Genomic DNA, 12,980 nt, shown 5'->3' with positions numbered 1-12,980 from the left:
TGAGTGAGGAAGCAGTTTTCAAGACATAACATACTCTTAATTTCTAATGTGGCTTTCCTATTTCAAGAGCACTACTTTGGAGAGTGTTGGAGGAGCAATCTTCATGCTGTTCAGCTTGCTCCACCTCATTCTTTGCTTTCTGCTTTCTAGGACTGATGTTACCTTTGCACTTGTACACCACAAATGTTCAGAAAGTATTCCTTTCTGTGTGATTATCAGTGTTTGGTTAATCCAGGGTGCCTGGAAGTAGTAGATTTGTTTTTCATTCCTGCCTCTGCTACTGAATAGCCAATACCATCCTGCAATCGTTTAATGTCCTTGTATCTCAGTTCTGCATTGGTGTATAGGAATTTCACACTGTGGAAATTGAAAACTGTTTCTTTTTAGTACAGAGAAAGCATTTCCCTGCTGATGCACAGTATAACTTCAGGAAATAATTTTAACCTCTCTGTGCCTGTTTCTCTTTAGTTAAAACTGAAACTCTGGTGTTTATTTCTGTGACAAGTATTCCAGCAGTGCAGCATATATGATCTCTATTAATTTAAACATTCACCAAAATAACTTCCATTTCTATGTCCTTATTATAAGACTGCTTGCAGTGATGTTACTTTTTTTTTATCTGAGCTGTACTGGATATCTGTAATTGGACAGGAGTAACAAAACTGGATTGGAGGGAGCTGAGTCTTAATGTAAGGTATATGATATGAAAAACTATTTATGCCATGTCTCCTTTTGAGAATCAGACTTCACTCATGTGTTTAGACTTCAACATGGACAGGCCTAGAACATCTGTAAGCACAGAATGTTTTACTGTATGCATTTGCATACATGCACACTCTTTGTAATCATTTTTCTGTAATTCTTTCATGCCTGTGTACGCATAGCATCTAGTTTACATTAAACCGGAGAAGAGAATTATTAAGCCTCCTCTGTGTAAGTCTGTCTCTCTCTTAGATGCAACTGGTTAGTACAGCAGAGACCAAACTGGCAAGGCATTAGTACGCTTAGTATATGACATCTATGGGTTTTCACTTTCATGCTGTGGACCATTGAAATAAAAATAATAGTGACAAGCAACTTTCTTTGTCTTAAAAATTGGTTGCAGTCACAAGATGTGCAAGCTTAAAGCTATGATTCCCCTCCTTATATGTTCTTTTCGGGACTTTCAAGTACACGTTTGCTCTCAATAATAAACAGGGAAGGAAAGAGGAAGCAGCTGCTATACTTGCCTGATACCTTCTGCTACCAGACAAATCATAAAGCTGTCTGTGATGTTTTCCAGCCACGTAGACCATTAGACCAAATGCTTCTTCTATTTCCAGAGCTTCCCTGGCTCCCTGTGTACCACAGCTTCATTGTAGATACATAATTCATTATGTGGAAAGCCGCTGTTTTAATCTAATATTAAAGAGGCAGCAGCTCAGCAGGTGTCCCCAAGGTAAGGAAAGCCACATGCTGCTGGCAGCAGCTGCTGGCTTCAGGCTTATCAAGACTTTTTTTTTTTTTTTTTTTTTTTTTTGAAACAGAAGCTGGAAGGCTTTTTAATATACCATGCTATTGGCTCAGCATATTCCCATCCTCTGTCTATTATCCTGCCTTTGACTGCAAAGACAAAAATTCTTGTAATGCACTGTCTGTGATGGCTGCGTACAGTTTTGTGCTCTCAGGAAGGAGCAAGGTGAAGAGTCAGAGGCTCACAAGGTGGATGCACCCTGCTGCCTTCTCTCATCAGTGCATGAAGTGAGCTAAACACATCTGTGAGGCAGGGCCACCGAAATCAGCATGGTCAGAATGGCTTTACTGCTCCTGGCAGCATAAGAATACCCAAATTCATTGTCTTAAGAGAATATGCTAAGCATTAAGGCTGATATTCCATTGCACTTATCCAAGTGCTAAGGTTTCTGCGGTCTAAATCAGTCTAATCAGATCTAATTTTTGCAGTTAATGTCACTCTGGCAGCCCAACTGGAAGGTTTTGTGTGTGAGTTCTTTATCATAACATGCAGAAAGCAAAGCTTTACAGTTTCTTGAAAAAACAACTTTGTCATCTCTGTTTAAATGTCATAAAACATACTGATAGTTGGCTTTCCTCAGCAGAACATATGGAATACATACATGTAATTGCACGCAGTATACCTGCCCATCCCTTTACCTGGTACTTGATCCTCAGCTGAGAGAAAATGTAGCCTCTGAATATTCCCAGTTCTCAGTAGAGACTTTTCACAGAGTAACATTTCTTGCTGCAGCAGATAACTTCGGAGAACAGTTACAGAGTTTGGCCAGCCAGTGTGAACATTCATGCTGCAAATATATTCTTGCACTGGAATGAATTTCCTGTGCAGACTTCAGAACCTGTGGGACGTGTTCCCATGACTCCTAGGTTCCTCTAGGTTGCCTTGTTAATAAATCAGAGCCACTTACAAGGCTTATGATCAAGCTTTGGTCATCAACCTTTGCTTGAAGCGGAACAGAGACTTGTTAGTTTGTTGGCACTCCTGCTTTGATACATTTGCTCCACAAATCACTACAAACTCTAGATAGTAGCATAAGTTGTTTTGGAAGGCCTTCTGGCAGTGTATTGTGGATCTTGGAGTCTGAGCTTTATTACTTGTGTGTACAATGTAGAGGTGAATGTGTTAACTGGCAGAATAGACAATGCCTGTGAGCAGGCCTTTGGCATATCCTGTAAAGGCATTGGGATGGAACAGAACAGAAGGGTACGTACATCTGTAATATCCTAGTATGCTTTAATGGCAGTGAGTGCTGCAGACTGGGCTTCCTCTGGGAAACTGAATCTTAGAGAAGGGCATCCTGTGCAATACTCCCTTTAATGTCAGTGGGGAAAGTCCACCAGCTGAAGACATTTCTTAGGATGAGTTGTTGCTTACATACCAGGCTTTTTTCATTTATTGTTTAAGTCATATCTAAATCAGCAAGTTTTTTTTTTTTTTTAAATGAAGTTAATCTGCTAATGATTAATCACTTTAAATGAACTTTTATGGGCTTTTTGATAATACTGTTAACGAGGAGGAATATGTCCATTGCCACTGGGTGGAGAGAAGTAGAATTGTTTTTTCTATAGTTTTATTCTGCTAGTAGCCCATTGACAATTGTCCTAAAGCACAAAGATTTGAGGCCCTGCTTTGTGCATCAGCATAACCTCAATTCCAATAGCCATCCATGAGTGTGTTCCAAGTCTGTAATGCTTAGCCTAAGTGACAAGTACTGATTGTCCTTTTTGCCAGTCAGCACTATTGTCATAAGTGAAAAGTAATGTGTGTTGCACAGTCCTGTTTAGAAGATGCATTGGTTAACCAGCACTTAGCCAGATATAGAAGGAGACTGCTGTAAAACTGCCATTCTATGCAAACTGTAGGAAGACATGGATCAGAATATCTCATGTAGCATTTAAATTCTGCTTTAAATCAGTAATGCTAGTTTTTTTCCCCAAAATTTGCTAATATTTTATGAAAGGCACACAGTATATATTCTTTTGCATTTTAATTCCTTTTCTGCACTAATGTAATAAATAGCTGTTTTTTTTTTTTTGTTTTGTTTTGTTTTTTTTTGAAAACAAAGTCTGAAAGTGTTAAGTCCTTAATGATAGTTCATGTATTTTCTGCTGCCAAAACCATGCTTGTAAAGCTTCAGTCACTTCGCTGAAGAAAATGTTTGTAATTGGTTGGCTTGATTTTCTGAAGAACTCTGTATTCATTCTACAAAGAAACAGTCTATACTGGCTTAGCTGAGAGCACTGCTCTCTACAGCTGAAACTGTACCAGCTGATGGCTTCAGCTCTGTTCTGCTTCATGTAGAGTCCCAAGCACTGACTAAGATGGCAGACGATGGTCTTTAAAGAATTTTTCACTATTTTCAAGTTTCGTTGTGGAGTTAGGTGCAGAGGAAAAGAAAAATTAGGCTTATGAGAAAGAAGCAAGGGGGAGAAGAAGATAGTTTTAGAGAGACTTATTTAAAAGGCATGAGAGGCACTTCATTCGTATCAGTGAGCATACCTGGAAAATATGAGCCCAACAGTCCCAGGGGAATATAGAAGTTGGATGTTATCTTTCCAGTGTGAAATTGTTTTAAAAATAATAATAATAATAATTGATTTTGCTATTCTAATGCTGTAGTAACTCACTGCTCATCAGAATTTAAAATTTCCCTCAACTGTTGTCCTTAGTGTTAAAGATTTGAAGAAATTTGAGAGCTAGAAAATTGCTTGCGGTTACTTGGTAATGCATAAAAATTATCCAGTCATCTTCATTCAGGTATTTCAAAACATGAAGGATCATCATCTTTGGTCAGGAAGGAATTTCCTCCTTAAAATAGTGTGTAAACATAACCACAGTTGGAAAACATAATTTGATACGTTCTTCAGAAGGGTACTTCTAACACTTGCTGCCTTGGAGAACCATGCTGAGCCATGTGGCTGGCTTTACATAGATGTACCACTATTTTGAGTCTTTCATTTATACATCTGTCATTTTGTTGTACCCCCAAATTCCTAGTTGTCTTCTGTGCATTCTGCAATGTGTCCTGCAGGGGCTGGCACAATCCTTCTGCTAGCAGACACCCAAGTGTGTCTTCTGCTGGTCTCCGAAAATGCCTGTCCCTTCAGTCCAGATCAAATGACAAGGACACACAGGGTCAGAGGTTCGCATAGCTTGGGCAGTTGCACATGTCATCATTTTTAAGGATTGAGTTCACTGCAGTTTTGTAGATCTTGGGTGTATTGAGGAAAGGCTGAAGAGTTAGTTTTCTGGACTGGGAGAAAGGAGGGTGAGGGAAAGCATCCTCCTATTGGTACAAGGCTGTCTGTGGAACATGCTGGAGAAAAAAGCTGCACAACCTTTTCTATCTCCCCCTCATCACCCTCACTTGAGACCTCAGACTTCATTTTTTTTTTTCAGGACTGGGGTGGTTTTTGGAGGGGAAGAAATTTTTTTTTTTTTCCCCCCCTGTACAGAGGAGCAAAGGTTGCCTGTCATTTTAAGAAAGACATTCCATAAGATGAACAGCCTTCTAACAGCTGGTGATGTCAAATAGGCTTTGAAGGAAGAGTTTTTAGCAAATGAAAGAAGCTGAACCACAAATACGCGTGGGCTCCCAACACCTTGTTTTCCTGTAGAAGCTTTCATTTTGGCAGAGTGTGACTGATGCCAAGGACCAGATACCTGTTGCTTGGCAGGCAAATAATGTTGGTATCAGAAGAAGCAATGCTGTACCCTGTATTTTTCCATGTGACCATGACACTGTGCACTGAGAGTTCCACCTAAGAAGCTGTTATTTCTACTATGATTCAGGTTTGAAAGTCAGTATACTTAGTCTGCACAGTGATTTCCTACCAGGAAACATGATTTTAATCAAGCCACAAGGATTTAATTGATTTGATCAAACTATCAATTATTTTACAGCCTCACCCCTGAAGCATAATTGGAGATAATTAGAGTGTAGTTACTTTAGCAATCCCACTCAGGATGCAACACACAAGTCACAGCAGAGGCAAAGTGGTTTCATGCAGCTCCCAGCAATTGGTGGTTCAGTAGTTTCTCTTTGTGTTATGGCTGATAAATTCCTATGCAAAATGGTCCTTCTGGCTTCCTAAACTAAATGTGAACATCTCGGAGAGGTTTCTTCATTTTCTGTTACCTAGAAGAAGCTGACATGAATATATCTCAAAGTAATAACAATGCTTAAACACAGCTGAGAGCATGTTTTCACAGGTCCCAGAAACCTTTGTGGTCAGCGAGCCAGCAGGATCTTAGTCAATGGTCCTTCTTTTTATGGAGCAAAGTAATTGTGGGCAGGATCAGGAGGGAGTGGTGCCTGAGCTGTGTTGGTGCAAGGAAGATGCTGTGTCCTTGAGAAAAATAATGTATTCAGCAGTTGTCTGTTATACCTGGGCTCATCTCAGCCCTAATTGTTTGGCTGCTCCAGTGGAGATGGTCCTCCCATAGTTGTACATTCAGCTTAACTAAGTTCAGACTGTATGTTGCAGCCACAGTGAGCAGCACATCCCAGGTCAAACAGTGGTATCCTCACAGAATTTCAGATTGTTGAAAACAAAGAGGTTATTCTAAGTGAATGATAGCATTAACCTGTTCCTCTACTTTAATTGGCAAGTCCAGAGCAATGCAGATGATGCCTACCAAGAAAGGAATTTCCAGGCAGGAGTTAAAAACAAAACAAAGGTCGAGTTCACTTGATACCATTTTTATGTATAAAAGATGAAAGATTTAACCAAATCTGCATTTACTGCTTATATTTTTAGAAATCATACACTTGATTCTGACAACTGAAACCAAATGCTAGCCTCAAGTTTTTAAGGGTTTTCTATAGCTTATGTATCAGTACAGAAAATCTGTAGTGCCTCTATTCATGTTAAGTCTTGTCAGAATTTTTGCATAAGAAACCATAATTCTGAGCCTTAATCTCTTTACTGGTGCTTCTTTAAACCTGTTTAATGGTATCTGAAGTTCACTGCAATATTGGTCTGAAGCCACAGAAATGAAAGGGGAGGACAGGTGACAAGGCCTCTGAGTTAGGTAATGAACAGCAGTGGCTTTAGGCTGTTAGACTGCCCGTATTTTCTGGGACAAGGTCTAAGATCTGAGATCTGAAAATCACTTAGGGACTCGAGAAAATTCTTTGCTACAACTTCTGAAAATTTGATCATCTACTTTAACTAGCATTAAGCCTGAGGGATTTAAAAGTGTTGAAGGAAATTAGGATTCATATTTGACTGGAAAGTCAATGAGAGTTTAGTGCATACCTCTAAATTTTCTTCCTCCAAGGAAACTTAAAGCACGTCTATTTATGAGCTACATCTACTCTGTACAGCAAAAGGTATTTAAGATTTTTTCCTCATTGCTGCAACCAAAAGAAAGGCCCCTCAAACTGATTCCAAGCTATGGAAATAAAATACCCATTCACCAAAAATAATACATGTTTCTTTAGGAAAAAGTAAACCAAGACAGAATAAATTGGTTTTCATCCAAAGCATGTTTCTTTTATTTGTGTGTTGTGTAAGATTTTTAAAATGTGAATGGCAAGTTTACTCTCAAAATCAACTTCAAATTTGGGTATCCCATGTATTTGTGTATGTGTGTGTGTATATATGTATATAAGGGTCTGTATTTAGATAAAAACATAGAAAACACTGCAGGCAGATGTCATTGTTCACTGTACTGCTTAATTCTGCTATCATTCTCTTGTAGCTCCTTTAAATTTTCCATTATTTTGGTCTTCTGCTTCTGGGCTCTTTCAGTTTTCTCTTGCAGCTTTTTCTCATGTAGCCTAAATAGAGCATTTCAAGGGCAGTTTTCTATTCCTTGAAAGCTTTTCCTTCTTTTGAAGGATCATTAGGAGGGGGAAGGGGAAAACACCAGAAAAAAAAAGGTAGAATTAACACTGAGCATACTGAAATTTAAACTGCATACTTGAGAGGGCAAGTTAACTCAGTGTTCAGATATGTTACATTATTTCATGCTCTTAGAAAATCTGGGGCCAATGCAGGAGAAGAGGAGTGCTCAAGACAGAGGGTTAGCCGGAATCAAAGGCAATGGCTGACAAAATGGAGTGAAGTTTCATGTGTCTAATCCAAGCACTCTTAATGACCTCTTACTTACTTTCTAATATTTCTTCCATCCCTTTTCATAATCCAAAGATCAAGGCTATTGGTTTTTCTTACTGTGCAAAGAAAGATTTTTTTTCCCCCAGTACGACTGCCCTTCACCTTGACAACATTCATTTCCTTCCTTTTTCAGCTTCTTACATTATAAGGGGACCTCAGAACCCTGAATCTGATCCTCACCTTTAGGACAATCATGAAGAGCCGGTCAGAGAAGATGACTCATTGCAATTGTTCTCTTCAGCTGTTGGCTGTTAGTTTTTGTCCATTTGTCAAGGTCTTTGTTGCTGCTTGTCTGCAGTCAAAGACTGCCCGTCACTACTTGTAGTATTGAGGGCAAGCATGTCCTTTGAGCCTTGCCTTTCCCAGACACTAGCACTTTCATAACTCAGCCTTGAAACTGCCTTTTACCTCCCCTTATGCTGCAGCAACATGTGCGTGGCCAACTCAGTTTCACCCTACTGGAAATGCCACTCTGCTATCCACACCAAAGCAGTGCAAACATGTAAATACACACACACACAAGCATTTATAGTTATGTAAATGTTCAGTGAAGTTGATATGATGACAATACATAAACACATCAGTAGGCAGAACTATGTAAAAAATGGGGGAAAGGCAAACCAAATGTGGTGGAGGAGGGAGGGAAATGATCTGAACAAAGCAAGAAGCTGCCAACTTCAGCAGAATCTGAAAGCAGCTTTGCTTGAGAATGCAAATGTTCCTGTTTTTACGCACAGTGAGGCAGGACCACCTCCTACGTGGAAGTCCAGTCCTACTGCTGAATTTCTGTTTCTACACTGAGAAAGAGGATGTAAGGCTTAGCTTCACAAATAGTTCAAGGCTTCCAGTGTTTTCTCGTTGGAAACAGCTGTATAGAGGGAGGACTGTTCTGAGATCTCTGGGCAGGAGCACAGGCAGGACAGGTACATATGGCATAATGTTAGTCTTAAGCTTTGTGCTTTCCGGTGAACGCATACCAAACCACGGTGGCATCAAGGTGCTTGCACACTGTGTTGGCAGGCAGTTTTATTTTCCTCTGATGTGGAGCTGAAAGTAACTCTGGGAAGGGCTGGGATGCTGCCCCTGGCAGTCCTGAGCTAAGCAGAGCTGGTCTCTGAAGGCCAATCTTGTTTGAGTGAGGGCTTGATTAAAGATGAGTGAGAAAATCTGTTCAAAGGAATGGAAAGCCTTGGTCTGTGTTTAAAATCGTTAGCAGACTGTTCCTCGCATAGTGGTGCTGAGGAGGCAGGGCCCTGTTTCTTTTGTGCAGCAGCAGTGGTTTTGTGCTGCAGGGCTGGAGGCTCTCAGCTGCTCAGTCCAGGCAGCGGATCCCTGTGGGGCAGAAAAAGAGGTGCAGCGTCTGACAGTGAGCTTCTTGTCACTGGGGTGGGCAACGTTAAAATTCCATATCCAAACATTTCTAGGCAGAAGGATTTAAAATTGATTTCCATTTCCTAAAGATAAGTGTGCTTGAATCCATTCAGTGTTTGAATTGTTCAGTTGTGTTGTGTAGTTTCAGTTCAAATCTGAAACTACTCTTCTGTGTCTGAGCTCGGAAATGAAAGCATTTGTGAATTTCCGACAGTGTTCTGGATTTCTATAGAAGATGTAGCGGAAAGGAAGTTTTTTGTTTTGCTTTTAAGTTCTAAATATTTGAGTCTAGCCGTTTCTCTTTCTTGAAATTACTGAAACTCAAAAGCAGTTAAGTTCTACAACATAGACAAGCACCTGAACTTTGCACTTTAGGGAGCTCTAATTCTGCTCATTGCCTCAGTGATGTAGTAGTGAAAGGAGCCAGCAATGTGCAGAAAGGAATAAGATTAGAAAGTCATAAAAGAGTTATTTATAGGTGGGTCTGCTTGCTCTGTCAATGCTTATTCATCTTATGCTAACATATGAGGCTTTCTCTGAGAAGCAGTTCTGAAGTTCTGGTTTGTACACCAGTGTCCCTGCATAGAGTTGTATTTATCTGCTTGTACTCTTGTGACTAGTCACTAGTGACTTTCCCACAAACAGCTTATAGGATCATGACCTTGCTGCAAGTTAGAATTCAGTGGGAGAAAGCTAACTGCAGAGGAGCTGGATGTGTAGTTTTTGGCAGTCTCGAGCCTAGGTTCCACAGCATGCACAGGAATCGTTTTGTTTCCCATCCTGTTCTTACTTTTTACAGTGTCTAATAGAAATACAAATATTTTTCCCTAAATGCTTGCCTGAAAAATGTCCAAAAAAATTTAGAAGGCATCTGTCAGGTTTGATGTAATGTTTTAGGGGCCAAAGAGCTGGAGTCAGGTCCCTGTGGTACAGTGATTCGGGGGAAAATGCTGAGATGCCACTTCTGCAGAAGTTCAGTCAGATGTAGTCTTCATCTTCCTCTGCTTGTTATGCTTCATATGGCAACCTTTGCATGCACTAGTTCAACTGTTCTTGCAAAATTTGCAGTCTGTAATTCATTCTGAACTAAGTCTCTCTTCTTGTACTTTGTGGTTTAGCTGGGCAAGACTTCATTTTAAATTTAAGAATGGGATCTGCTTTATCTTGACCAGACTCAGTTGTTTGCCGGCAGTATGGCCCATTCAGCACATGCACTTATAAATACGTGGATGCTCTAATAGACTACAGCAGAGCTAAACTGCCCATTTTTCAAGGCTAAGATATATCCAAATCAACTGGCAGCTATGAATGCCTTGACTATAAGGTTCACAGTTGCTGGTAATAAAAATACGGCTTTAAAGCTAAGAAGGAAACTAAGGGGATAGCTGGAAGTCAGCCAGAATATTGTGTGTCTGACTGAGGTGAAAGTGGCTAGTGTAGTGTTACTTAGGGAGTGAAATAAAGCGAAGAGGTGTCTGTTATGGGGTGAGTGGAGTCCTTTGAGGTCTGGTGCTTAGTTGCCCATCTCATTTCACTGCAACACTGAGATCACTGAGACTGTGTCTCTCAGCCAGGCCTATTGGAAACTGGGGTAAAAAGAAGTTCTGGAGGAGTGAAGAGAGACCCTGCAGAAGAGTTTGCCATGACTTTTGGCTCTGTAGGTAGAGAAAAAAGAGTTGGAGTAAATGAAGAAATGAGTTTTTGGAGCGTTTGGGCCTGGCAGTGCAGAGACATTGTAACCTGTCAGGGCCTGGAAGAGGGGCAAAGGAAAAGCACAGGTCCAGGTATACTGCTTTTAAATCTGGGGTGGATACTGCAGCCAGAACATAGCTTGGTGTTCAGTTCCTCTTGCAGCTGTTCTGCTTTGCATGTCTTAATGTGCAGTTTTTGGGTGCCACGGTTTAAGAAAGACAAAGGGCTGTTAGGAAGTGGACAAAGGAGGTACGCAGAGAGAGTCTACAGGGCAGGGTGTGTGGGAAGTGTGACTGAGGTCCTTGGGTTTGCTCAGCACAGAGCAAGGAGCTGAGGGGAGCCCCCATGGCGGCTGCAGCTCCTCACAGGGAGCGGAGGGCAGCACTGAGCTCTGCTGTCAGTGGCAGAGGGAACGGCATGGAGCTGTGTAAGGGAAGGCAGCTGGGGGTTAGGGAACGGTTCTGCACCAGAGGATGGTGAGCATGGACCAGGCTGCACAACGCAGTGGGCACAGCCCCAAGTGTTGGAGTTTGAGGAGTACTTAGACACTGCTCTCAGATGTAGAGTTTGGAATTGAAATGGTCCTGTGTGGAGCCGGGGGTTGGACTCCGTGGTCCTTATGGGTCCATTCCAACTCAGGATATTCTGTGATTCTGTGAATATGAATTATTCATTAAATTCAAAATGGGAGACTGTCTGGGAGGGTGCTGTAAGGAAGGAATCCTAATTTGGATATACGTGAGGAAAACAGATCCTGCCTTTGTTTCCTAAGCTGCATGCCTAGTTCCAGGTGGCCTGTCATCTCTGTTCTTTACTGAAAGATTGCCTCAGTTTCCTTTGTTCATTGAATTGCGACAAAATCCTTCTCAACACATTTCAAGCTACTCTTTTCGCTTTGCAAATCAACGTATAGTCGGTGGGTGATGATAGGCCAGGAGTCACCTAATAGTGAAAAAAAGCAATTCCATGGCTTGCAGGCAGCCTCCAGCTTGCTCCTTCCCCCAGATTAGTGAGAATTTATGAGCCACATATGTAAGTTAGTTGTGCAGAAACCACTGTGTACTGCTCTTATCTCTGGATCCCATGGACAGGCAGCTTTGGCTGCTCAGTGCAGACTGGCGGCTCCAGCTTGCTGCAAGGTATTGGAAGCTGCATAAGCCGGAGATGGCAACGGTACAGCAGTTGTGAAGCGTTTGGCTTTGCCACAGAGACAGTTTCCATAGTGATGGTTAAGCTCCAGGCCACTGGTGATGCAGCTGCTACATTGGACAAGATCAGCATCTTCTTTATATATAGGCTGCTCTAATGAAGCTGTATGGCCCCATTTGGTTGTATCCAGCTCTGGGATGTAAAATGAGAGATGAGGGGAAGGTTTAAACTGGCTGAAGTACTCAGAATAAATAAATAAATAAATAAATGTATAAGTGTTTTAAATATTAGAGCATCCTCAAATGACTGTTGTAAGAAACAGCTTGACTGCAGCTAGTATTCTGGTCAGTACTTTCTGTGATATCGCATGCCAATGTTAATAGCTCCTAAGGTTCTTCAAGCTGGAGAATTAGATTTGTGTTCCCAAGTCCTACTTCCTTTTCTAAAACATTGTGGCTGGATTGGATCCAAAACCAGAATGTGTCTCTTTCTGTATCAAGACCATACATTTTTAGGGACTTGAGGAAAGCAGATGGTCTTGCAACTTCAGTATCTCAAACACTGAATTGTCCTAGGATTCCCTTGACCCCTCCTTCTGGATATCTCAGCACCTCAGCATAGATATATGAAATTAATTTTGAGCTCCTTCTGCAGGGTCCTACAGCCTGTGGTCTCCCTTTGTTTACTGCTGGGGCAGAAGGCACAATATCTCCAAAGTTCTTGACTGGAAATGCACATTTTTTACTTCAGCTTTGAATTCTTATCAACCTGCTCTTTGAGTGCTGCAGCATATGAGTAGGAACTGTGTGTTAAACAGCTCAATTAAAATAATAATTTGATAATTTTGACCCAGAATTTTAGTAGTTTTAAACATTAATTGTTCTCTTGTGAGCTAGAAGCTAAAATAAGTTTATGTTTTATCTTTCAGGTGGTGCAGGAGACCGGGAAAAGATGCCTGTCAATCATGAAGCTTTCCTGCTCATGGCTAATTCCCAGAATGAAATGGAAGATTGGGTGAAAGCCATCCGACGGGTTATATGGGCTCCTTTTGGTGGAGGTATTGCAAATAGCTCACATGCACATAAATTAAAACATTTGCCTCAAGGTAAAACATATTCTTGTGATACTAGGAT

At 41.0% G+C, this 12,980-nt stretch overlaps 1 protein-coding gene across 2 annotated transcripts in view; it reads left to right on the top strand.

Annotated features, from left to right (window-relative positions):
* Nucleotides 1–12,980, top strand: part of ARHGAP22 (Rho GTPase activating protein 22) — a 140,450-nt gene that overhangs the window by 88,847 nt on the left and 38,623 nt on the right. For both annotated transcript variants that reach the window (XM_042863396.1, XM_042863397.1), the window contains one exon: nt 12,776–12,904. In XM_042863396.1, coding sequence (XP_042719330.1) covers nt 12,776–12,904 — 129 coding nt within the window. The remainder of the gene's footprint in view (nt 1–12,775; nt 12,905–12,980) is intronic.

The sequence above is a fragment of the Lagopus leucura genome, unplaced genomic scaffold (assembly GCF_019238085.1).
Source record: "Lagopus leucura isolate 7727_CA_CO unplaced genomic scaffold, USGS_WTPT01 Super-Scaffold_739, whole genome shotgun sequence".
Taxonomy (NCBI): domain Eukaryota; kingdom Metazoa; phylum Chordata; class Aves; order Galliformes; family Phasianidae; genus Lagopus; species Lagopus leucura.
This window is presented reverse-complemented; position numbering and strand designations above follow the sequence as displayed.